A 27,704-nucleotide genomic window follows, 5' to 3' on the forward strand; every position below is an offset into this window, starting at 1 on the left:
CCTGCCTCTGCCTCCCAAGTGCTGGGATTGAAAGTGTACACCATCACCACCCGGCTGTTTTCTTTTATTTGTTTATTGTTTTCTTTTATTTGTATCCCAGGCTGGCCTTGACGTTGTTACGTAGCTAAGGATGACCTTAAACTTTTGATCCTCTCTTTCGCCTCTCAAGTGCAGGGATCACAGTGCGTGCCACCACACTACCTTTTGGGTACTGGGGAGCCAACCCAGGGCTTTGTGCCTTCCAGGCAGACACCACCAACTGAGCTGCATCTCCAGTCCCAAAACAGGACTTTGTATTGACCTGGATATCTCAGGTCGCTAATCAACTGGGCCAAGTTGGCAATAGTAACAGCAGCAATAACAGTAATAATAACATTTAAATAACAGTGAGCGCAGAGGTATAAGGGGGAACTTAACATGGAGTCACAGCCTCATCTAGAAATAACTTTTCCAACCAGTTGAAAAGCACCCTAGCAGAGGAGCTGCTGTCGTCTGTAGATGAAGAGCAAAGCCGCGGGGAATCTCTCCACTGAAGCTTAGCTTGCTGCTGTGTGAGATTCAGATGAAAACAATGGCTGCCCCTAGTAAGATTTACAAGGGTGCTTTAAAAACACTAGGCAGGTTTGTTTCCTGGCTCGACTGCTCTAGAGAAGTCCCCACTTAAATCCACGTGTGGTCATTTTATATCTGCCATTACACACTCTTGTTTGCTGCGTGAAAGTCTTGCCAATGGGTTGTTTTCTCTTTCTGTTTTGTTTTGTGTGTTTGGCTTTTTGAAATGCTTTTTGAAACTGACCACACCCCAAACAGCAGAACCGCCCTGTGTATAGGACAGCTCCAGAAAGGCCCGAGTCAGGTACTGGGTGTAGGCGCAAGACAAACCGCATGGTCGGCCTTGGCAGCCCTGCCCTCACCTGCAAGCTGCCCACACACACTCCCTTCCAAAAAACTGCTCCTCTCATGCCAATAGTTGTCTGGGCTGCTGTGAGAGGAAGCCCGTCACGGAGCAGGGAAGTCACGGGGATCGATATTATGTAAACTCAGCTTCTAAATTAAAACTTGACTTACCTTTTCAACCAAATTCACATTACAAGCCCTACCTCTTAAAAGTCTCAGACAATCAAGAGTTAAGGGGTACTGGAGCTGGTGTAGTCTGGGGCTGCCATCCAGGGCCAGCTGAACAGGCAGCAGGAAGGGTTTGGTTCTGGCGAGGCTACAGACAGGCCATCTGGATGCTGGGAGGACCCAGAATGCCAGCAGCAACTTTTCAGTGTTAGGCTTCATTGAGTTTGGGCTGGAGAGTCTTAGGTATGAGAAGCAAACTGGAGTCTTCTTGCAACAGGGATTTGATGTTTTGAATTATGTAAAACAAATATCTACAACACATATTCTTTGGCAAAAAGGTCACTGGAACAATGTATACATGAGTAAACATACTTAGAGAAATGGGGCTTGGGCTCAACACAAGATGTCTTAACCATCATACACAAAGCCCTAGTTTGAGTCCCACTGTGTGTGAAAGGGAGCAGATTTTTCTAAATTTAAAAGTATATAGATAGGGGCTGGAGAGATCGCTCAGAGGTTAAGAGCATTGCCTGCTCTTCCAAAGGTCCTGAGTTCAATTCCCAGCAACCACATGGTGGCTCACAACCATCTGTAATGGGGTCTGGTGCCCTCTTCTGGCCTGCAGGCATACACACAGACAGAATATAGTATACATAATGAATAAGTAAATATTTTTTTAAAAAAAGTATATAGATAGTCTTAATGAGTTTCAATATTTCTGCTAGAAATTTGAATAGATTATTGGGAAGGAAAAGTTGCTTTTTATTTTCTATCGTGTTCTTCTAAAGATGTATTTTTTTATAGGCAGCTGAAAAGTAATAGGTATTTACACTCACAATTACTTACATAGGCATAATGTCAGTGTGGGTCAAATAAAGTTCCTTTTGTAGGAATTTTTTTTCCTTAGTAAAAAAATGAAAAATACACAATAAAAGAAAACATCCTGGAGGGGAACTGTAGCAATTTCCCCTCGTCTAACACTTTCCAGCACACTCTGGGAGCCACCTCCTTCAAGACACCACCTGTTCCCCACTGGCTGTGCGCAGTTTGGTTTGCATGTGTGGTTCTTAGCTCTGAAAGGAAAACGTGAATGCAAATTCAACAAAATGAAAAATGGAGAATTTCCTTCAGAGAGCCTTACCTTACCAAAGCACAGTGGATGGAGAGGGGAGGATTTTTAATTTTTTAATGGGTCCTCCCCGCCCCGTTTCCAAGGCATTAATTGCCCCCTAGCAGCAGAGAAGGGAATCTCACACTTAGCTTCAGCCCGAGGTTCTAATAACATTTCAGAAGGGTGCGCTGCTTTTATCATGAACAATACCCGAGGCATCATTAGCCTACTGCAGGGTTGACCTTCTCTCCCTCCTTGAGGGAAGAAAATAGAACAGAGCAGATGCATATGTCTGAATTATTTATAAAAAATATTATTTCCAGGGGCTGGAGAGATGGCTCAGAGGTTAAGAGCACTGATTGCTCTTCCAGAGGTCTTGAGTTCAACTCCCAGCAACCACATGGTGGCTCACAACCATCTAGAATGAGATCTGGTGCCCTCTGCTGGCCTGCAGGCAGAACACTGCATACATAATAAATAAATAATAAACTTTAAAAATATATTATTTCCATCATGAAATATCCATTCTTCTGTTACCTTTGCTACCTCAACAACAGGCCAGAGGACATGGAAACCGAGAGATAGTCCCAACAACAAAGAACACTGGCTGTGGCCCATAGGGAGAGAAATACTTGTTCATGGTTCAGAGAGCACTTTCCCAAATAACCTCAGAATACATTCCTATTTTCAAAAATCTAGAACAGAATATATTTTATTCTGCTAGGACAGTAAGTGGAAGCTTATTTAGAAAAAATAGAAAGCACTTACAAGAGGTAAAATAATTTCTACATGAAACTATTATTCAAATATATTAAAGAAAGGTGTCTTTACTTCTTTATTAATCTTAGTTTAGGCACATCTCTGTGAGTTCGAGGCTACCAAGTTCCAGGACAGTCAGAGCTACACAGAAAAACCTGGTTTCAAAATACAAACAAAGAAAAAAATCTCAGTTTATATTTCTGCACTTGTGTGTATGCGTGGTATATGTGTGTGACTTCAGGTGCACATGTACCTGTGGCCTGCCCGTGGAGGTCAGAGGTCAAGCTCAGGTGCTGGCTCTCACATGCCACCTTGTTTGAGTCTAGTTTTTTTGTTCACTGCTCCAAACAGCTGAACCTGGAGCAGTCTCCGGTCTCTGCCTCCCACTTCACCTAGCGTGGGCACTGTAGCTAACCTCTGAGCCCTAGGAGTCTGTACTTCAAACCCCACTGCTATGGTTTATTTTTATCCATCAGGCACCCTGCACATCAGTCTTTAAGGGTATACTATATGATTGTGCTTCACCTTGGCAGCTGAGTAAAACTGGCAAGAAAGATAAGCTAAAACCAAATATTTAGGGACTAGAGATGATATCACATGCCTTTAATCCCAACACTCGAAAGGCAGGTGGATCTCTGAGTTCAAGTCCAGTCTGAACTTCATCTGGCCATTGTAGAGTGTCTGGACTGAAAGCCCAAACAAAGACTTCTGTGAGTTGCTTCTGGTCATGGTGTTCTGTCAGAGGGATAGAAACGAACTGGCATGCAGAAAGATATTTTCACACAAGTATATAATGTGTTTGGAGCATTCGCCCATTCCCATACCTTACTTTCTCGGCTCCCTCTTTTTAGTACCATTTCCCCCTAGACAATTTTATTTTTACTTGTATGCCTAAAATCAAGGAACCACAAGTGAGAGAAAGTTTCATTGCATGTATATGCCACATTTTACCATTCCTATCCTGTTGGCCGTTCCTATATCTAGGTTGTTTCCATAATTTAAGCACTGTGCATAGAGCTACAATACACATTGATACACAAGTGTCTCTATATGCCGACTTAAATACTTTGGGTAAATACCTAAGAATGGTCAAGCTGGGCCATATGATCAACCAATTTTTAGTTTTGTTTTTTAGTTTGTTTTTTCCTTAGAACCACCATTCTACCTGTGGCAAAAAGCCTTTGATCCCAGAACTCTGAAGGTAGAGGCAGGGGATACCTGTATACCTGTGAGTTCAAGGCCAGCCTGGTCTGCAGAGTGAGTTCCAGGACAGCCAGAGCTACCTAGAGAAAGCTTGCCTCAAAAATAAATAAACAATTAAAAAAATAACCAGCATTCTGATTTCCATATTGACTGAACTAAATCCCCACCAGCTGCATATGAGGATTCTTTTGTTCATGTCCTTGCCGGCACTTGGTTTTGTTTCCTTTTTAATTTGTATTCATTTATTTTGGGTTGCAAATTTCCATAATCATATGTTAGCAGTTGTAACTCTACGCTGGAGAACTGAGACGAAGCTGGTGCTACATACAAGTGAGTTTGTACCCTCTGGGAAAACAAACCCAGTGTGGACTTCCTATGTAGACCAGGCTGGCCTCAAAAGGATCCACCTGCCTCTGCCTCCAGAGTGCTGGGATTAAAGGCGTGCACCACCACACCTAGCCATTATATTATATATACACACATATATAATATATACATATATAATGTATACATATAATATATATATTCTTAATGACTGCCATCCCAGTTGGGGTGAGATGGAATCTCAATTTGATTTTAGTTTGCATTTCTCTGATAAGGATAAAATTTAATTATTTATCTCTTGTGTTTATTAATCATTTGTGTTTCAACTCTTGAGGTATCTGTTTCGTTTATTAGTTCACTTATTTCTTGAGTTATTTTATTTCCTAGTACTTTTGACTTCTTTGTATGTTTAGATATTAATCCTGTCAGATGCATAGCTGGCAAAGATTTTCTTCCACTCTGTAGGTTGTCCCTTCGTTTACTCTTTCCTTCCTGTGCAGAAGCGTTTGAATTTTGTGTGAGCCCCTTTGTCAAGTGCTGAGACTATTTGCTGAGGAACTGAGTCCTTGCCTGTGCCTGTCTCGTAAGGAGCTCTCTCTTCATTTCTTCTTCAGACTGGTTTGGAGTCTAAGGAGTTACATCGTCTTTGACCTATCTGGAGTTGGCGATCAAACTTTCAGACTTTCTCACGCTAAGGCACACATTCTACCACCGAACTTCAATCTCTACAGATGATCTTCATTTAACAAGTTTCAACAACAAAGCAAACAACAACAAAAAACTTATACCTTCCATAATCTACCATAATTTTGGAGTGCCCAGCATACAATCCTTAGAACACTTTTCTTAAAAACAAATCCTTTAGGAGATACGGCCCTGTGAGGGATTACCTAGATCGGGTTAACTACAGTGAAACACCTACTTTAAAAGTGCACAGCACCAACCCATGGGCTGAGGTCCAGACTGCACTGAAGGCAAGGTGAGCACAAATATCCGTCTTTTTCTTTTTTTTTTTTTTTTTTGCTTCCTGGTGATGGATGCCCTGTGACCATCTGGCTTAAACTACTGCCATCATGGACCGCAGTCTCAAACTGTGAGCCAAAACAAACCCTTCCTACCTTAAGTAGCATTTGTCAGGGATTCTGTTTCAGCAACAAGAAAAGTCTAGACCTCCACGCATATGCCCACCATTTATTCCATACCTGCACCTGGATTCCTGACGTCACAAACTTTAAATGTGAAATACATTTCTAGAAGTATAACATAAACTCTACTTTAAAAGAATTTATTTCAAGTAAGAGAATCATATGCCTCCTGCCCCCTGGTGAGAACTGAAAATAACATTGTATATGTTAGAGGATTATAGTCATTGGTTAAGGTGCCTGTGGAGGCCAGAAGAGGGCATCAGATTTGTTTAAACTGGGGTTGCAGGTTGTTGGCATACTAGGAGCTGAACCCAGGTCCTCTGCTAGAGCAGCAAGTGCTTTAACCTCTGAGCTCTTTTCAGGCCTAGAAATTACTCTTAGCTGGCTTTAAAGAAACAGTGTTCTGCTGAGTTGGTTGTCCTCCAATGTTTTTGTTGATCAACTTTGCAGTTCCTGGCGAATGATCAAGAGACATGATCAGCCAAATCCTCCTGTTTACTGTTAGGGCTGTGGGACGCAAACGTGGGCCATAGTACTGTCTGGGGAAATCACTAAGCCTGTCTTTCTTTATCTTCTGTTGTGTATGTACACACGCATGTGGAAGCTAAAGACACTGCAGGAGCCAGTCCTCTTTGTCTACCATGTAGATACTAAGGACCAAACTCAAGTTGTTCCTTCACCTGCTGACCCATCTTATAGTGGTACATTATTTGTGTTTTAATAAAGCTTGCCAAAGCAGCCATACAGGCCAGGCCATGGTGGCACACACCTCTAATGCCAGCAGCCACACTAGTTAGCCATAGAGACTGGGCGGTGGTGATACATGCCTTTAATCCCAATGCTAGCGAGGAATATAAAATGGGAGACAGGTCTCAGTCTCAGTCTGAGAATTCGTAGAGGCAGGATCGCCCCTTTGTTTGTCTGAACCTTGGTAGAGGTAAGATCTCTTTCGTGGTGTGGCTGCTTTGCTTTTCGGATCTTCGGCTTGAACCCCAGTATCTGCCCATGGGTGTTTATTATTCACGCTGCACCATCCTGCCGGTTACTGCTGACTCTCCCAACTACAGGTCACTGAGCGCTGCTGAGTTTGTGTGACACATTCGGTACGTGTGCAGTGGGGAACACGGCAGAGTTCCTGTCTCCCGGGGGCTCAAGGCTTAATAGAGAGAGACAATATATGTAAACAAGTAAGTGAAGTTAAGTATTATGTGAGTGGTAAAATGGGACTCTGTCTCGATTTTGGCGGAGGCTCCAAGTAAGTAAAATGCCAACTATTCCACCATAAAATGGAAAACCACCAAAAGTAGAAATCCGCAGTAAAAGAGGGGGAGGGACTGCCTTTTGCAACTCCTGACTATCTATTCACTAAGTTAGGGGGAAAAAATTGAAGTTAACAGATTTTTAGAGCAATTTTGGGTGCATCGTGAGTAACAGCTTTCTCCTCGGCTGTTCCTAGGGAAAGAAACTTCAAGGATTTAGTGCAGTTGCGCTAATAGAACCATAGAGTCAGAGGCCACAGTGGACCAGTGCCTGGCTCACACTGAGGGGTTTATTCAGTCGGTGCTCACATAACTTTATCATACACTGTCACTACTCTAGCATGTTTAAAATAAATCAGTGAGCAGAATGAACAAAGCCTCTCTGCCTTCCTGGAGCCAGCGAGCTAGTGGGAATTTTGCTGATACACTGAAAAACGAGTTTGGGGTTTGGTCAAAGTCCACAGTTACTGAGGTCTGAGGCAAAGTACTCCTCTGTGAGTGTTCCTTTGGATCATACTAGGCTACTGAAAAGGATCGCATCAGAGGATAAAAAAAAAAAATCCACACAAAGATGCTAGCGATTAACAATGAGCTGACACCAGGCGGTGGTGGTGCATGCATTGAATCACAAAACTCAGGAGGCAGAGGCACTGCAGCTCTCTGAGTTCAAGGCCAGCCTGGTCTACAGAGTGAGTTCCAGGACAGCCAGGGCTACATGGAGAAACCCTGTCTCAAAAAACCAAAACCAAAACAAACAAGCAAACAAAAACCAGCCAGACAGTACATTTAGCCAAGTGTGAAAGATTACCAATATGTTCTCACTGGAACAAAAGGGGTTTCCACAGGACTCAGGAAGTGACCAGGTTAACTGGAAACATCCACCAGCTCTCAGTCACAGAACTGAAGCAGCTGACTTAAGACTTTCTTCTCCCTCCCTGTTTCACCTCAGAAGATGGTCTAGTTGGCAAGGACGGAGTGTGAAGGGGAAATGCAGGCAGGACACAGTCACCATTTCCCCATTTGCCACTGCGGGCTCGAGCCAGGAAAAACAAGAAACTTCTCCCTTAATATTTGTCTGATCATACGGAATGTGTTATTACTGACTGCAGGTAACTGACTAGTTGACGTTAGCGGATTTGTTGGCTTTTTTTTTAAAAACCTGATAGATCAAAAATGTCGCGAGATTCATAACATATTTTATTTGAAAGCACGGAAGCGTCAAGTCCACAGTGGGTTTGTTTTCCCCGAGGGTACAAACTCACTTGTATGTAGCACCACCTCCGTCTCAGTTCTCCAGCGTAGAGTTACAATTGCTAACATATGATTATGGAAATTAGCAAGTCCGCAGGGAAGAAAATTCAACTTTGCTCTTATTTAAAAGTTACTCTTGCTGGACACTGGTGGCGCTTGCCTTTAAGCCTAGCACTCAGCGGGTAGAGGCCGGTGGATCTCTGTGAGGTCGAAGCCAGTCTGGTCTACAGAGGAAGTTCCAGGACAGCCAGGACTACAAATAAAATAAAATAAAAAATAAATAAATCCCTATCTTTGAATAGTTATATGGTTTTCTATTATACATTTAAAACAAACACACGCCAGCTTTTATGTGAGCTAGTGTCAGAAGGTTTTTCTTTTGGTTGTGTCCGGAAAGATCTTTCTCTAGTAGGAACACAATGACATTACCATGATTACAAGCTAATGAGAAAACAATGCAAACAAAATGAGAGGCAAATCATTAAAGAAAGGCACATATGAAAAGATTTTCACTAGCAAATAAAAGACAAGCTCATATTAGTGGTACAGTGATATTTTGTTTGTAATCTAACAAATAAAGCTTACCTGAAGATCAGAGTGCAGAGCTAAGTCACTAGCTAGCCATAAAAGTCAGGTAGTGGTGGCGCACGCCTTTAATCCCAGCCCTCTGGAGTAGAGGCGGGTGGATCTCTGTGAGTTCGAGGCCACCCTGGGCTACAGTAGATTAATCTAGTCTCAAAGAGAAACAGCCAGGGGGAAGTGGCTCACACTTTTAATCCAAGCACCTGGGATCCACTGCCTTTAATCCCAGCACTAGGGAGGTGGAGACAGGAGTGATATGGCTGGATGAAGAGAGGAATATAAGCTTAGCAGAAGGAGACAGGAGCTCGGGGCAGTCTGGAGACGCCGTCTGAGGACAGGATGGATCACCCCTTCAGTCTGAGGATCCAGTAGAGGTAAAATGTCTCTTTAGTGGCTGGCCACTCTGCTTCTCTGATCTCTTAGCTTTCACCCAATATCTGACCCTGGGTTTTTATTAAGAACAGTTAGAATTAACATAGAGGCCGTTAGCTTTGTCTGCTCAGCAACTTGGCAACAGAAAAGGAATAAATATCCAGTGCTGGGGAAGGTATATACAAAGTGGCCTGTCGGGCATCACAGAGCAGAAATTGATGTCAAACCTTACAATTAACATACATTCATTATAGCTGTAAATGTGTCTTCTTCCCTTGGGCCTCACGAGCTTTATAAACTCATCAAGTACACAAAAGGTATTCATGTAGAAGAACAGTCACTGTACTACTTTCATAACAGCAAAACATGAGAATAACCTAGTAAAGCACCAATAATAAGTTATTATATTCCTGTATACTAGACCTCCAACTACTAAGAATAATACAGTCGTTTCTTATAGGCATAATAAGTTGACTAAAACTTTTTAAGTGTATTAGTATGAGCCAGTTTAACATGATCTTATTTATTTAAAAATTGTTTATATTTGTGTGAGGCACACAATTATAGACAAGCACTGTGAAGATTTTTCAAATGTTTTTAAAAATCTCCCTTAAGGGTAGATGAGCTAATCTGGATATTTTTTTTTAAAAATTATTTTTATGTGTATGAGTGTTCTACCTGCATATATGTAAGAACACCATATTGTGCAAGTGTTATAGAAGCCAGAAGAGGAAGTCAGATTTCCTGAAACTAGAGTTACAGATGATTGTAAGCTGAACCAAATGCATGCTGGGAACTGAATCCAAGCCCTCTACAAGGTAAATGCTGAGCCATCTCTCCAGTTTCCACAGCTATTTTTAAATGAGTATTTAACTTGCCCATTTATTCAAAATCTATTATTCATTCAGCAATACAAATTAAGCACTTATATGTGCTAGGCACTGTGCTACTTCAGGGCAAATAAAACAACTTTATCTATCAATTTAAAGTTAGAAGTTCTTCTTAAAAATAACAAGAGATGGCTTAGAGGTTAAAAGCACCGGCTGCTCTTCCAGAGGTCTTGAGTTCAATTCCCTGCAACCACATGGTGGCTCACAACCATCTGTAATGAGATCTGGTGCCTTCTTCTGGTGTGTACGTGTTAACAGAACATTGTATGGATAATAAATAAATAAATAAATCTAAAAAAAAATAATAACAAGAGCCTGGGCTGGAGAGACAGCTCAGTGGTTAAGAGTACTGGCTGCTCTTCCAGAGGACCTGGGTTCAATTCCCAGCACCACATGGCAGCTCAGTTATCTGTAACAGTTGCAGGGGATCTAACACCCTCACACAGACATACATACAGGCAATGCACATAAAATAAATAATTACAAAACTAACAAGAGCCAGTGTTGATCAATTTAGAGAACAAACCAATCTCATAAACTGTTGAGAGCATGGGGGCGGGTGTAAAGACTGAGAAAGAGAGAAAGACAAGAAAAGGAAAAAAAAAAAAACAAAAAACAGGAAACAGGAACCAGCACAATGTTTCAGGGCACTTGCTGCCAAGTTGTGAACTCTTAGTTCAGCTCCCCAGAATCCACATGGTGCAAGGAGAGAACCAATTCTTTCAAGTTATCTTCTGAGTTTCACATAAATGTACACAGGGACATAAACACACACATAAAATAAATAGATAAACGTAAAAGCAAATATATATTACATATATACATGAAAATATTTAGAATGTGATACTAATTGCTCTGAACGTTAACATTTAAGTGATGTCTTGCTCTGCCTTCAAAGTTCAGATTTTAAGGACCCTCAACCGAATCTGCGTACTTATCCTTCTTCAACAGAATTAGCAGTCTGTAGATGTCAGGTAGGCAGTGAGCACAGAGCTGTCTCCATTTCATTTGAGGACAAATCAAAAGACGCTCTTTAAAAATTCCTAAGAAAACTCGCACCTTCCCCCTAGCGGCCAATCTACCAGGCACGGCGTGTAGTTGTGGACAGCGAATCATCAAATAGCAGAACAGAACCCTGGTGACGTTCAAAGTCCGCTACTAGCGAGTAATCATAAAATGAGCGATACGACCATGGAACCATGAAGGATGGGCTCGCCATCGAGGCCAGAAATATGAACACAAACACATACCGCACACACATACACCGGTTCGGCAGCCTCTTTAGAGGCCCGAAATATGAACACTAACACAACAGCACACACACACACACACACACACACACACACACACACACACACACACTACGGTTCTGCAGCCTCTTTCAGCCAGGCAGCTCCTCAGATGATAAACAGCACGGCTGCGTCATCCCGAGCTGGGTTGCGGTGTACAGCCTGGCAGTCGGAGAGTTGGCGGGAATCTGTAATCCACCGGGAAACGAGCAAGGAAAGTCAGTGCACACCGTGTGGCCACGCCCCGGCTCCTTCCGCGCAAGGCAGTCCCGCCCCAGGGTTTCCCGCCAATCCCAGTTCCTCCGCCCTCCCAGACCCCGCCCACCCAGAGCTAGAGGGCGGGGAAGCGTTAAACGCCGATCCGTGGCTCTGTGATAGACTCGACTTCCTGCGCCGCTGCCGTCAAAACTTCGCAGGCGTCTCTGACGATCACCGAACCGGAGTTGGGTCCGTGCTCCTGGGTCGGCTGCTGGGTGTGATTGTCGCTGCGCCGGAGCTATGGTGTGTTGAGCCCCGGGTCCTCGGAGGGTTTGGGGCTGAGGTCCGCCCACAGGGTCTGGGATCGGCCTCTGTTCCATGCGGCGAGGCGCGGGGCGGTGGGAGAGGGAGCTTGGCTCACGGACGGGCTCCGGCAGTGATTCAGCATCTGCGGCCTGGCCGGCGAGGAGAGCTCGGTAGCCGGGGCGACCTTTCGCGCGGCTTCTCCACTTCACACGGGGTCCAGGCGCTTCTTCCTCGGCCAGCTAGACACCCTCGCCCCGCAGTTTACTTCAGTGGCTGATTCCTGTGGTCCCTCATGGCTGCATTGGAGCGAGAGGATAGAGGGTGCCCTTAGCCTCTAGGCAACACTAGCGCGGATCTGAAACAGGTCCTTAGAACAAGCCCATCTTCCTCGTGGGTCCATTTGGCTTTATCCGACTCCTTTGAGTGCTATGGGAAACGACTCCATTCAGACAGTTTGGTCACCTAGTTATAGATGAGAGAGGAAGTGATGGAATTACGGCTTACAACGTAAGGGGCCTGGACTGCTTCAGTCGAGTCTGCCATAAGAACTCTTTTCTTTCTCACTCTTACCAGTATTCTCCCAAGTGCCCAGACACTGGCTTTAGTAATGACTTTATAACTGTCGGGGTTCTGCCACTGTAACTATTTGTGCCCACCTCTTTACTTGAGGTTTTGTGTATATCTTAATTCATTCGGTGACAAGGTGCAAGGAGAGAGCACAAAGTTAAACCAGACATAACTTTCATCATACTGTAAAGATAAAAGAGATGTATAGAAAGCACGGTGTAGCCGGGCGGTGGTGGCCACTCGGGAGGCAGAGGCAGGCGGATCTCTGTGAGTTCGAGACCAGCCTGGTCTACAAGAGCTAGTTCCAGGACAGGCTTCAAAACCACAGAGAAACCCTGTCTCGAAAAACCAAAAAAAAGAAGAAAGAAAGAAAGAAAGAAAGAAAGAAAGAAAGAAAGAAAGAAAGAAAGAAAAGCACGGTGTATTGGCGCACGCGTTTAATCTCAGCACTCAGGAAGCAGACGCAGGCAGATATCTGTGAGTTTGAGACTGGCCTCTGGCCTGTGTAATGAGTTCTAGGACAGCCAGAGTGTAGAGACCCTCTGCAAAGAAAAAAAAAAGTACAGAGTTGGGCGCAATAGCACACACCTGTAGTCTCAGCGCTTGCTAGGTTAAGGGAGGGCCCCAAGGTCATCCTCCCAGGTACACGGCAAATGAAAGCCAAACTGGGGTGCATGAGAGCTTGTCTCAAAGAAAAACAGGTAGATATACTGAGAGTTTGAAGGAAAATGAAGCCTAGACGTTTGAGTCAATTAAACGTCTTTGGCAAATTATTAGAGCCCTGTATAAGAGAATGGTTTTAAGCAAAGAGAAAGAAAATAAGTAAGTGTGTATGTACTTTAGCACTTGACTGCCCAGGGGGAGTGCTGTGGACAGGAGCAGAATAAGTTAGGAAGACCCCGGTCCTCTCATCCCAGCAGTTAAGGTAGAACTGACCTACAAACTGAGTGCTGTAATCTTGTCTCAGGAAAGTCGCTCTAGCAAAAAAGCTTTAACAGTTGAACAGAAATAAATGCAAGGACACGTCTGAATGTTAAAATTTGAGTGTTATAATGTTCTCAAAGTAATCGGTCTTTCTTCCACTTTCAGTTTCGCAACCAGTATGACAATGATGTCACCGTTTGGAGCCCTCAGGTAAAATGTTTTGTGCCATATCTATGAAGTGGCTTTTCGTGGCTGGAATAGGTTCAGAAACTTGTGAGAGTGTAAACTGGGCTTGGTGGGGTTTATCTTAATCCTCATTGATCCGGATGCTGAAGTCAGGATCATGGAGTTGGAGAACAGTTTGAGCACTTAGTAGAACCTTGCCTTTAAAAGACAGAGAAACAAAACTTGTGAAATTATAGGCTGTGAACTTAGAGTTAGAATTAAAATTAGTTAGCCGGGTGATGGGGCACACACCTTTAATCATATCACTCTGGAGGCTGAGGCAGGCAGATCTGAGCTCAAGGCCAGCCTGGTCTATAGAGGTAGTTCTAGGACAACCAGGGGCGTTACACAGAGAAACCCTGTCTCAAAAAAAAAAAAAAAACGAAAAAAGAAAAGAAAAATGATTAATTGGTTTTAAAAATGAAATTTAATTATGCTCATCTGAGATCTGGAAACTTTAACTTTGAATTTATAAAAGCATCTTCTAAGATGGTGTTAAGATGTGCTTTTCTTTTTGTCTTTAGGGCAGGATTCATCAGATTGAATATGCAATGGAAGCTGTTAAACAGGGTTCTGCCACAGTTGGTCTAAAGTCAAAAACACATGCAGTGTTGGTTGCGTTGAAGGTGAGTGAAATGATAATCCCGTCTTTCTTCTTCAGGAAATAGAACCACTAATGTAATGGTAAATAATAAAATTGTAAACTAAAATACCTGTCGTGCTCTGTCTCTATTTAGAGGGCACAGTCAGAACTTGCAGCTCACCAGAAGAAAATTCTCCATGTTGATAACCATATTGGTATCTCGATTGCGGGTCTGACTGCTGATGCTCGACTGTTATGGTATGTATAACCATGAAAAATTAAGTATCCCTTTGATTCATAATGGTTCGTTTTTTTCTAGAAAATACCCTAATAACATAGTTTAGGAAGTTGTTTCCCAAAATATTATAATTTTAATTACTTATTTTATCTTTATGGATACTTTGTCTGCGTATATGTTTGCATGTACTGGTGTGTGCTCAGTTCCCTCAGAAGCCAGAAGAGGACATTAGATTTCCCTGGTATTAGAGTTACAGAAGGTTGTGAGCTGCCATGTGGATACTGGAATTGAATCTGGGTCCTCTGAAAGAGAAACAAAGCTATCTCTACAGCCCCTAGTATATTATAATTTATAATACTTGAGTGTGTTACTAAACACCCTGCTTCCTTATTCTTATAGCGTTCTTAAACATCCTAATGCTTCTGAAAAGTCCCTGAATGAGATGGTTATTGGCGTGTGTACTGTTTCAGGCCCTGTATGCCTAAGAGCTGGGCACTCCTCTGTTCCAGGATGATCCGAACCATTCCAGTTTTCTTCGCTCTGTCAGTAGTTAGTATACATTTGTTTTCACAAAGCTCGGTAGTATATAATATGGGTATAGAAAGGTGACTCAATTATAGATCTTGTCTTCAGGGAACATAAGCCTATTTTATTTATAACACAAGGTACAAAATAGAGAGTAATAGGCAAATTTCTTTGACCAACCCAAGGAGATAGATATTTCTTGTTTAGAAATAGCACATAAATGAAGTGATAGGACTTTGAGATCATACTAATTGAATTCTCACCTCGTAACTTAGTATCTTACATTGGGCTAGTTACTTACATAATCTTTCCCAGACGTGTAAAATACTTAACACTGCGGCTTTCAGAAAGTGGGAGAGGACTGGAAGTGAAAGTGGCCACAGCAATCTCTTTAGTTCGTCATGGTTTGATTAACATTAAGAATGTTAGAGGAAGGGCCATATTGCCGTGGGTTAATTTTCAGGTTATTCAGCCAGTCTCTAGGTCAGAAGTAGAATGGCGCTGCTTGTGTTTCTGCTCTCAGAATACGAAGTCTGGCGTGTGCTTAAAGTGCTGCTAACTCAGATCTAAAGTACTACCAGGCCATCATTCAGTTCGTGTGAGAGCCTTAGTACTAAGATGTTGTGAGTGGGTTGGTGTTATCTTTTGTTTAAAATACATTTTAGGGGCTGAAGAGATGGCTCAGCAGTTAAGAGCATTGCCTGCTCTTCCAAAGGTCCTGAATTCAATTCCCAGCAACCACATGGTGGCTCACAACCACAACCATCTGTAATGAGATCTGGCACCCTCCTCTGGTGTGTGGGCATACATGGAGGCAGAGTGTTGTATACATAATAAATAAATAAATCTTTAAAAAAAAATAAAATACATTTTAGTTAGCTGTTTTCCAAGTCCTTAGGCCCACATGTAATTAGTCCATGCCATGTTAAGTAGTCTAATTTTAGCAAGCCTTAGGAAATTGACTTTAAAACACTAAACAGCTTAATATTTACATATGGTCGGCGTTTGATGAGGGCCAGGTGTTGCAATTTTTTTAAAAAGCAGAGAGAGAGAAAGACCTCATGTGAGAGAGCTCACGTGAAGGGGTTTTTTATTGGGGGTAGGAGAATGGAAAAAGAAGGGGAAAGACCAGCCTCTGGGGACAGAGACAGCAGTAAAGAAGAGAGAGGCAGAGACAGAGAGAGAAAGAAAGGTGGGGGGACCCTTTTAAAAGGGAGCATAGTGAATGTGCAGAGGAGGTGCTATTGGTGGCTACAGCTGAGGATGTATCCTGTCAGGACCCCAAGGGCAGGCCAGTACAGATGCCTGAATACTAACACCAGGAAATCAGGAGACTTGCCTATCTCGGCTTTGAGGCCTAGGTTTGACTTCCACATAAAAAAAAAAAAAAAAAAAAAAACACCCCAGAGAAAATTTGGTTATCAGATGTGCATATACTAGGAAGCCAGTGTGGAGAGAAGGGAGCACAGCTCCTCTTTTATAGTCACAAGCTTTCTTCTTGATATTTACCTAGCTTGGATCTTGTCAGAATTACCAGTGAGATTCAGCTGGGGGATGGCTTGTGTCTCCTCTAGAGTGGCATTTACTGTCTGCTTTGAAGAAAAAAGCAAAGTTCTTCCTCTTTTTTCTGTTTTGAAACCTAAAGTTAAGGCATAATGTTGTTGACAGTGGGAACAACAAGGAGAAAGAGGGTGCTTTCTTAGCTCAGCCTTCTGTAGTCTTAGGTACTCTGGAGTCCAAGATTTTGTACAGAGGAACAGTTCAGTCTTTTATTTAGTTCTTAACGTACTAAGCAGTTTTTATTATGAAACTAGTTTCAGAATTCTTGCCTTCATTTTCTAAATGCTTGATTCCAAATGCCTTGCCTAACTTGGTTATTTATTTTATTTAAATCTCCATTTGGCTCCAGAGTTGAACATGCACACACACACACACACACACACACACACAAAGAGACAGGGAGAGGAACCATTTGAGCCATATCTTACCTTTCTGATTTTTATGATATACTCCATGAAAATGTTTGCAGTCAAGCAAAATGGAATCAAACTGCTTTTAATGTTTAGATTGTATTTATTTTTGGAAATATGAACTGATTAATTTTTGTTTTCCTTTTTAGTAATTTTATGCGCCAGGAGTGTTTGGATTCCAGATTTGTATTTGACAGACCACTTCCTGTGTCTCGCCTTGTGTCTCTAATTGGAAGCAGTATCCTTTATGTTGGCATTTATAAATGTAAACTTTAAAGAGTTTGGGTACAGAGTTTGTCTTAATTATTTGGAATGTGGTAGTATAAACTGTAAATCAGATTGTAAAGGTTTCGGATCACATTTTTACTAGCCGTGATAAACAATTGGTGTTTCCCAGACACGAAAGCCCAATTTAAGGAAACTGTTCAGTTGTCAGTCTTAGAAAGTTTCTGAATGGTTCTTCTAGTTATCCCCCAGAGTTCTGGACCTTTATATCCAAAACATCCCCATATAGGAAGAGATTATTCTGTTAATGTTCATGCTTGACTTTGGTGGAATTCAAACTTGGTATGTTATTAGGCCAAAGGAATGCCTTTCTATTACTTCTAGAAGATTATGGGACAATTAAGAGGCTAAAAGAGCCTGGGCAGTGGTGGTGCACACACTTGGGAGGTAGAGACAAGCAGATCTTTGTGAGTTCGAGCCCAGCCTGATCTACTGAGAGAATTCCAGAACAGCCAGGGTTATATAATGAGACCCTGTTTTGAAGAAAAGAAAAACTAAAAAAAGAAACTGGAAGTCTTTAATTTGTTCCTTGTTGAAACAGGCTCCTTAACTAGTTTCAGAGACCCAGATCCCAACACAGCGATATGGCCGGAGACCATATGGTGTTGGACTGCTTATTGCTGGTTATGATGTAAGTCCATAGAGTATTGTTCTTGTGTTAGTTACTTTTCTGTTTCTGTGAGAAAATAACTGACATAAATAACCTAAGGAGAGACAAAGTTCATCATGGTAGGAACTTGAAGTAGACTGTCGTGCTACATCCCACTTAGAATGCTGGGAGAAATGAGTGCTGGTGTTCAGCTTATTTCCTGTACTTAGGTCCAGGACAAAGCCCATGAGATGGTACTAGTCACTGTCAGAGTGAGTTTTCCTTTTCATTTAAACCTGTCTGGTGCTGGGCGTGGTGGCGCATGCCCTAATCTTGGCCCTTGGGAGGCAGAGGCTGTCAAATCTCTTGAGTTTGAGGCTCATCTGAGCTACAGAGTGAGTTCCAGGACAGCCAGGACTACATAGAGAAACCTTGTCTTGAGAAAACAACAAAAAAACTTTGTAGAAATGCCCTCATAGACACACTTAGAGGAGCATCTCCTAGGTGATTTAAATCCAGTCAGATTAACAGTGATTAACCATCAGTTACCACAATTGTATCCTAACAACGTTTAAAACCTAGAAACTGCACTTTTTAGGTCAGCCGAAGGCAAGAATTACATAGCATGTTTTTCTGTTCATAGGATATGGGCCCTCACATTTTCCAAACTTGTCCGTCCGCCAACTATTTTGACTGCAGAGCCATGTCTATTGGAGCCCGTTCTCAATCAGCTCGTACTTACCTGGAGAGACATATGTCTGAATTTATGGAGTGTAAGTGTAGTTTGGCTCACTTTATTTTGTTTTCCCTTTATATAGTCAGTAAATCGATCCTAAATGAGAACAGCTATTAGACTTTAGTTTTTAATAATCCTAAGTTCATAAAGTATCTGTTGTTGGTGTAATGTATACTAACTTGTACTTCTGAGCTACTAAGAGAACTTTACCAAAACATAAATGTGTCAAGCCAGGCGTGCACGCCTTTAATCATAGCACTCAGAAAGCAGAGGCAGGTGAATCTCTGAGTTTGAGGCCAGCCTGATTTACAAAATGACTTCCAGGACAGCCAGGGCTACACCGAAAAACCCTGTCTTGAAAACACTAAGAACAGTATGTGTGTCCAACCTTGAGACTTCTTGATACATTTGGTCAGAGCTGGAAACCATTATACTAGTTGCTGTTTGCAAGTTCTGTTTACAGCTTCTGGTCTGTACTTCTGTTTCTCCTTTAGGCCACATAGAGTTTGTGCTTTAAGTGGCCCATAAAGAAGTAAAGGCAATATAGCTGTGGGAAAAGAGGGTGAAGGGCGTAAGACGATGAGCTGGTTTTCAGGTGTTTGCTTTACATTAGAAGAAGAGTTAATATCCAGACTTTAAAGATTTCTCTTGGTTGTCTTATAAGATTTCCTGTTGGCAGTATAGTATTCTTTGAAGGAAATACTTGAGGCTTAGTGAATATAGGAGTTAAAATTCAACTGGACATTCACAAGATCACCTGCTTCTTGGGAAATTTCAAGGGCTAAGCACTTAGCATGTAGTCATACCTTGACTAAGACTTGGAGCAGAATAAGGGTGCATTGCATGGTCACAGAAGGAAAAGACAAGCTGGGTATCTACAGGCTTCCTCGTGCTCCCACCCTTGTGAATGTCACAGCAGCTGTGTGTGTTTCTATCTAAATCTGCAGAGCATTTGAGTATTACTCGGCTACTGTAGTACAGATGACGCTGATTTATGATGCCTCAGCTCAGGGTATTTTGAATTTATGATGTACAAAACCAACATGCACTCAGTAGGAAATGAACTCCTGAATTAGAATTTTGGGTTATCCACATTTGGTAGAATCCTCTATCATGATGCAGGGAGGCAGGCAGCATGGTCTCAGCCAGCCACACAATCACATATTGCTAGGCGATAACATTTGGTAGGCAAGATTCTTGTGTTGAATGAACATTTTACTTAACATTTGTGTTTACTGTGGATAGTAAGTTAGGCAACATCTATACAAGTCTTTTATGCTTAGACATGGGATTTTGTTATATCTACTTAAGTCTTTCAGTGGTATCTTGTAATTTTCAGTTTATGTCTTGTGGTTTTTTTTTCTTTAGTTCATTCACATTTTATTCTTTTCATGATGTTTTAAGAAATATCATTTGCAGGTTGCCCATTGTAAGAAATTGATAATTTTATATTGATTTCATATCCTCCAACCCTGTGTCCAAAAAAGAAAAACAGCATTCTATAAAACACATTTTACAAAACTAGAATGGCATTTGTGAGCCAGGACTTTTATTTAACCTAGTGAAAGAGTGTCATATTTATTAATAAAAGACATCAAATCATTGATACTAGTTGATATTAGATTAGATTATATGGCTAACATTACATTTGTGGCTATTTTATTCTGTGCAGTATGTCACTCAAGCCAAAATTTCAGACTATAGACTTGATAATTAAAAGAAGCATTTTATGATAGTGAAATTAGATTATTTTTAATGTATTGCATACAGGCAATTTGGATGAGCTGGTTAAACATGGTCTGCGTGCCTTAAGAGAAACACTCCCTGCAGAGCAGGACCTGACCACAAAGGTAACTCATGGTTCTTATTGTAGGTATTAACAGTGCAGTTTAATTCTCAATGGCAACTAATAAAATAGCATGTACCTAAGTTATTTTAATTGGGCTGCCTTGGCTTATATTTCCTTTTTATTCACAAAAGGATCTGGTTTTGAAATGTCATGTTTTAAATAATAAATAAATATTTAAAAAAAAATTTTAGGATGGCAGCCAGGCAGTGGTGGCACATGCACGCCACTTATCCCAGGATCTCTGAGTTCAAGGCCAGCCTGGTCTACAGAGTGATTTCCACCATAGGCTCCATAGCTACACAGAGAAACCCTGCCTCAAAAAAACCAAAAACTAAATAATGATAATATTTTTAGGATGGAAGAAATTATGTCACATTTACTATATTGTTATAATAATTCAGTGTAAAATGAAATAGTTGTATAGGAAAGATGTGAGGAAAATGGCCAGATCCATGTCTTTTATCAACACAGAAGTGAAAAGATAGCTGTCATGAAAAAAACTGGAGTGTTTTTCATGGTAATGAGAAGAAAAAAAACCTAGACACGTATCTGTCTTCCAGTTGCTTCTGTGTTCTCAGTGAAATAGAAAGCCAGGTTTCCAGCTGAAGGAGAATAGAGTGTTAAGGAAATGTCTGAGAATGAGAGATTGGGGTTAGAGGTGTGGTTCAGCGATAAAGCACGTGCTCCTGATGCCAGTCCTCAGCACTGGGGGAGGAAGAGGGGAGGTAAGATGGTGTAGGTCCTAAGTTGTATGATTCACATAAAAGAGCAGGGGAGGTATACTTGGGTTTACTACAGTTAAATGTGATAGCATTGTACAGCTATTGGTTGGTTATTGGATAATTACTATTTAGTATCTAGTTCCGTGGTCTTGGCCTGTAGGCTATGACCGCCCCCTTGGGGGGTCAAACAACCCTTTCACAGGGGTCACATATCAAATATTTACATTCTGACTCATCACAATAGCAAAATTAGTTGCAAAGTAGCAACAAAATAATCTTGTAGTTGGGGGGGGGGTCACCACAAGATAAGGAACTGTATTAAAGTATCGCAGAATTAGGAAGGTCTAGAGCCACTGCTGTGGTGAAGACTTTGTTTCTAGAGACCATGGAGCTTGGAGGCTAGTCGTGATAACCGAAAGTGAATGTTGAGTCCGTAATTGAAGAAAGGATAGTTCCCTGCCTCTTTTCACTCCTACATACAGTTTTTCAAACTTTGAATTTAAATGCTGTTTTAATTTTTCTACTTTATTGCCCAGCTTTTATCATACACTAATTGTCCCTTTCCACCCTCAGAATGTTTCCATTGGAATTGTTGGTAAGGACTTGGAGTTTACAATCTACGATGATGATGATGTGTCTCCTTTCCTGGATGGTCTTGAAGAAAGACCACAGAGAAAAGCACAGGTATGTTCTAACTGTAACATGAGGCTCTGCTCTTCCTGTCACAACCGTGGCCGTTCCCTGCTCTTGTCTTGTTGATAGGCCCATAATTGAAATAACCAGAAAGAACCGAGGAGTCAAGTAAAATATTGAAGTGTAATCTCATAAACACAAAAAGGGAAAAGAGTTTGGTTTTCTATTGTAACATATTTAAGGTGACCCCAAAATTTTCAGAGTTAGACCACATTTCTCAGAGTTCTCTTATGGACCAAGGCATAGCTAAATGGTTCTAGTGCTGCTTTCAGTTGGGGTCTCACACATGCTGCAGTCTGATTAAAGAAGGGGCAGAGCATCTAAGATGACTTTATTATTACCTGCTTTCTTGGTATCTCAGAGAATCATCTAGAAGGCTGTGAGCGACTAGAATGAGTAGGCTCTGTGTATTCTGAGGGCCCCTCCAACAAAGTGGTGGATCAAAGCTTGCAAAAGTTCTAAAGTAAAGGTTACCAGTCATTCTTAAGGCTAGACCTTAGGATTCACAGATACAACCTCGCTTTAGCAAATTCTTTAGATTAAAGTGAGAGACAGGGCAGCCTAGATCTTCTGAGAAAGGTCCGGAAAGGAATACTTATTGGAAGCTAACTTTGGGCATTTAGGTTGGCTCTCCATAAGTGGCAACCAAAAAACATTAAGAACTACTGACTTAAAAACTGAAAATCAAAATGGTGAATCTAGGGTTATAAATTTTTCCTAAGAATATGCATTTGAGTTTTTCCCCCTCAAACTTATCTTCCTGCCACAGCCTCCAAGCTTGTAGGGATACAGGCCCGCACTGCACACACAGCTCACATGTGGTACGAATGGAGGAAGATGTCACAGCTGGGGATAGAAAAAGTGATGCGGAATTTTCCCTACAGATTATAGGATCATGCCTATATCCCAGCACACTGAAACCCTCCCTCCCAAAAGGGGGTGGTGGTAGAGTTTCTTCCAGCTTGAGTCTTTGAGTTTTCCTCAGCTTGACAAATATACTATTGGTGCTGTTTGGGAGGGTACAATCTGCATTTAAGTTGTTAGTAAGAATTAGCACTGTTGGGAAGAATGCTCCAGAGTTCCATGTATCTAGTTTGTTGGTGTTTTTTCTGTTTGTTAGTTGAAGAGAAGGAAGTTTAAAAGGTGCTGCTGGCTGTGTTTTAAGCATAGCAGTGTAACATAAGAAAATCTTGAAAGAAAGAAAGTCTTAGGACAAATGATAAAATGTAGAATTAATCATGATCTTTAAGTTTTAAGAACTATGATTTTTTTTTAAGCTTCATTCAAAAATTTTAGCAGGATGCTGTACTAAAATCTAGTTTTTGATATCTTTTAGCCCCCTTTTCTCATTAATTTTTTACATTGTAATGCTCGTGATTTAGGAGTGTATATTAAATGTTCACCTTACATCTTTTTATTTCTTCTTCTTTAAAGCCTTCACAGGCTGCTGATGAACCTGCAGAAAAAGCGGATGAACCAATGGAGCACTAAGTGATAAAGCATACAGGGCTATGAGGACAGAGGGACATACGCTGGTGCAGTAGTCTGCGCTCAAAACCAACATCTGCAGAGCATGGGGTGGGAGGTTTTAGGAATCAGTCCAGATGTGAGTTTTCTCCGAGCAGCTTCACAGAAACCATATAATGGGTGCATTTTCTTTGAAAGGGTCTACATAATCATTTTCTAGAAAGTATAGGTATCTATCCCAATGTTTTTATATGAAGAAAATAGTGTCTTTGCAGTTTTAAAGACAACTGTGAAATAAAATTGTTTCACCTCCTATTGTATCAAATTTCTGTTTTTAAGTAGTTTCAACTATTAACATATTCAACTATTGACATTGTTACAATGGTCATTTGTCCTATCTGTCAGATTATTTTGTTTTGGCTTGCTTTTTTTTCTTTCTTTCTTTTTTTTTTTTGTGATACAGAAAAATACCTTTTACCAACACATTTAAATTTGCTAGTATGTAGACTAGCTACATTGCAAACCCATGCAGATGGTCTCAAAATACAGATTTCGGGATGCGTTTTTAGGGATTATTCTGATTGAAACTGAGAAGCCAAGCCAGGCATAGGGGTGCAGGCTTTAATTCCAGCACTTCTGAGGTAAAGGTGGAAGGATCAGGAGTTAAGGACCATGCTCTGCTACCGACGGTGTTTGAGACTTTGTCTACGTAGTAAGATGTCACCACTTCCACCAGAAGCAGAGTATTGAGCTGGAGATAGATCTGCACTTAACCTGTGGTCACCTTAGGTTCAGTCACCCCACTTCTTTCTCTTCCCCACCAAAGCAAGTTATTAGAATGAGCAGTTTTTCCATCCAGCCAGCAGATTGCAATAGTTACAGCTCTGGGCTCTGAGGAACTTGACAAAAGTAACAGAAGAGGTGTTTTCATCTCAAACCTTTTACCTCAAATCTAGTATGATCTGGAGACTATCTTCTGTTCCCCTCATGAGCCTTCTGCTTGGAGTTAGCAAGACAGTTTTTATTTTTTGTTGTTGTTATTTTGTTTTTTTATCGAGACAGAGTTTCTAGCTGTCCTAGAACTAGCTGTCCTAGAACTTGCTCGAACTCACAGAGATCTGCCTGTCTCTGACTCCCCAAGTGCTGGGATTAAAGGTGTAAGTCACTACCTCCCTGCTACATTATCTTAAGCCATGAAGAGTAAAATCAGAGGAAGTCCTTTTTAGAACAAAAATGTTTACTTAATTAGCCTGGAGGAGTTACTTCCAAATGTCGCACCCCTTTCTAGAGAAGAGAGCCTTCTTTATGGATAGTAACCCAGAGTATAGACCTAATTCTCTAAGAAGCTGATTTAGGATTCAGGTAAGTCACCTAGTCCTCCTGTCATAGAGAAGCCCTTTGAAGAACTACTGTAGTCAAGAGAATTTGTGGGGGCTGGAGAGATGGCTCACAGCTTAAGAGCACTGACGCTTGCTCTTCTAGAGGTCCTTGAGTGCAATTCCCAGCAACCACGTGGTGGCTCACAACCATCTGTAATGAGATCTGGTGCCCTTTTCAGGCCTGCAGAAGAGACATGCAGGCAGAATACTGCATACATAATAATCTTAAAGATAATTTGTAGTGGGTCTTGGTGGCTCACACCTTTAATACTAGCACTTGGTAGGTAAATGCAGGTTTATCTCTGAGTTCGAGGCCAGCCTGGTCTACAAAGTGAGTTCCTGGACAGCTAGGACTGTTACACAGAGAAACGGTCTCAATAAACAACAAAAAACTCAGTAGCTTAGTTCCCTCTATAACTTCTTGAAGGGAGACTACTATATACACAAAATGCACACACACAACCCAGCAGCTTTATCATCATCTCTGGTTATGTGCGGGTGTGTGATGTCAGTCTCTGCACTGGACACAACCTCGGACATCTGTTGTTTAAGCTTGGGAACAGACCGCCAGTACCATGTGACTGAACTACTGTAGAGTTGGCCCAAGCACATGCTAAACACTAAAACTACAGAGTTCCTAACTTCTTGGACTTTTGGTGTAGAGTTTAGAGAGGCTAAAATTAATAACGTGAATTTCTTCCCCTGTCTCCTTCTCACTTAGCTTAGTTTTGTTAAGAAATAAGAATCGTGCTATTTTTTAAAATCTGTTTCCTAAATATAAACTATTACTTGACTGAAAGTCAACTAAAGATTAAAAAGTGACAGTGTTTTACATTGACCTTAATTTTTTTTAAATATTTATTATGTATACAATATTCTGTCTGTGTGTATGCCTGCAGGCCAGAAGAGGGCACCAGACCCCATTACGGATGGTTGTGAGCCACCATGTGGTTGCTGGGATTGAACTCAGGACCTTTGGAAGAGTAGGCAATGCTCTTAAGCTGTGAGCCATCTCTCCAGCCCCCGATGACCTTAATTTTAAGGACAGCTTTAGTAGGTGGTGTGGACCTCACGGTGACCATGCTGCTTGACAAGGTTCCAGCATTTTGACTTTGGATCACAATTCTGCAGCACCCTTTACTCTCATTTTTAATGATTCTCACTATTGTGCCTTTTCCATGGGCTTCAATGGAGGATAAGGATGTGTAGGCAGGGTTTTTCTGACCCATCAGCCAACTCCCAAAAAAACCACACACTTTATTACTAGTTATAAATACTTTGCTGATAGCTTAGGTTTGTTACTTTCTCTTGCATCTTAAATTAGCCCATATATCTTACTCCCCACCTCGTGGTGGCACCTCTTTTCAACAGGGCATGTTCATCTGCTTCCTCTGCATTTAGCTTTCGACCCCACTTTCTTCCTCTACACTCTTTGTCTTCAAGTCCCACCTAACCTCTCCCTGCCCAGCTACTTAAAGCAATCAGAAGGCACCTTGACCAAGATACATCTTCACAGTGTATAAAAAGATTATTCCATAACAAGGATGTATACAATGGTAGCCTCTTTAAACAAAGTAATTCTTTGGAAAAAAATCCCTGCCACTGTGAAACCATGTAGCATGGTTACTTCCTGTTCCCACATAAGTTAACAGCAAGATGCTAGCAAATTTAGATAAACATGTTTGATAAATAAGGCATATTTGATAATAAAGAATTATAAATTCCTAAGGTCCACTCAGGTTCACACTAATATTTGTCGAGCTTCATCTTTGTTTACTTTTAAAACTTTAGTTATTCTGATAAACTAAGCCATATTAAAAAAAAAAAAACCTGCAATAGTCTATAATGGAGTGTCTGGTCTCCCCAAGAAAGTCCTTTTTCCAAGGTCAGTCATTTAGACAAAAGCTCCCATTCCCTGTGGGGCTTGAAGAAAGTTGTCTGCTTGCTAAAAAGGGAGTCATTCTTATCTCTGGCAAGAACTTGGGGCCCTCTATTAACATGACTGGTGCCTGTTGTCAAAGTCATGCTCGGTTCACCAATTCCTCACCACAAGGCATAGCCCAGCTCGCATGCCCCTTTCTCCCTGTGCAAGTATTAGAGTATAAACGGTGTAGCCTCTCTGAATAACGTGGTAGCTATCCCAGTTCACCCTTAGATCGCGTCAGTCTCCTTCCCCTCACTGACTCCACCCCTCATCTTTGGGTTCTGAACTCACTGGAGCTGGACTCTGGCAAATAGGTTGGTTTTGGAAAGTTTTGCTTTTGGTTTTTTTTCCCAATATGTATGTGATTTTAGTCTCAAGATGGATTTTAAAAATCCTTCCCACTTTGGATATATAAAAACCAAGTTAGGGGGACATGCTGTGCAACCACTAACTAGCACTACAGGATACAAGGCTTGCTGCGGCTTCCTGGCTGCCAGTCTATGTCCAAGTTCAGGGAGACCCTGTCTTGGAAGCATAAATCAGGATGATAGACCAGCGTGTTTATGGTCCTCTGGCCTTCCACTCGGATGTGTGTGCCTCACACAAAAGTTTTTCCACTCTAAGGACCTTACAGAGTTTGTTGTGATGTCCTTGTCTGTTTCGTCTGTTGAGCTCAGTTACTCAGTTTAGTCTGCTGAATAAGTGAACAGGACGATCCCTAGTGTCATGGAAGTCTTCCCACGGACACAGAAGATGTCATCTGGAATCTGAGCATCTTCACGTGCAGTTCTGAAGAACTGGCACAGAAATAAAAAGCTGAAAAATGGCTCTTACTGTTGACCATTAAGCAGTTTGGAGAAAATCTCTAGTCCTTTCTGCCCTTGACTTGTGTTCTTTTGTAATTTTGACATACAAAGTTTTTACACTGAAATAGTTTGTGATTTGGAGAGTATTCAAAATGATATGATTATATGCTAGGGTTAAAAGTCCCCAAAATAATTTATATAAGAATTAGTGAAGTGTTGAAGGAGCTGTGGGCTGCGTTCCTGCTGCCCGGCTCCTGGCTGCCTGGCTAGCTTATGCCCCAAAATAATGACACACAAACTGTATTGATATAAACACTGCTTGGCCCATGTCTATTAATGTGTGTAGCACCATGAGGTGCACTTACCAGGAAGATTCTAGCCTACATCCATCCTGGGTCGGAGCTTCATTGTGTCTGCACTGGAGAACAGAGGCTTGGCATCTGAGCTCACTTCCTCTTCCTCCCAGCA

The 27,704-nt window shown here is 41.6% G+C and overlaps 2 protein-coding genes across 6 annotated transcripts in view; both read left to right on the forward strand.

Annotated features, from left to right (window-relative positions):
* Positions 1–27,704, forward strand: part of Cyp2r1 (cytochrome P450 family 2 subfamily R member 1) — a 700,872-nt gene that overhangs the window by 275,621 nt on the left and 397,547 nt on the right. The gene's annotated exons all lie outside the window — the stretch shown is intronic.
* Positions 11,605–23,440, forward strand: Psma1 (proteasome 20S subunit alpha 1). Its single transcript, XM_050143164.1, has 10 exons — positions 11,605–11,751; positions 13,411–13,455; positions 13,995–14,096; positions 14,208–14,311; positions 16,936–17,024; positions 17,632–17,702; positions 18,304–18,433; positions 20,167–20,246; positions 21,541–21,651; positions 23,095–23,440. The coding sequence occupies exons 1-10, from the start codon at positions 11,749–11,751 to the stop codon at positions 23,149–23,151; spliced, it is 792 nt and encodes a 263-aa protein (XP_049999121.1). The 5' UTR covers positions 11,605–11,748; the 3' UTR covers positions 23,152–23,440.

This window comes from Alexandromys fortis, unplaced genomic scaffold, assembly GCF_014885135.2.
Source record: "Alexandromys fortis isolate MF-2015 unplaced genomic scaffold, M_Fortis_MF-2015_v1.1 scaffold_45, whole genome shotgun sequence".
Taxonomy (NCBI): Eukaryota; Metazoa; Chordata; class Mammalia; order Rodentia; family Cricetidae; genus Alexandromys; species Alexandromys fortis.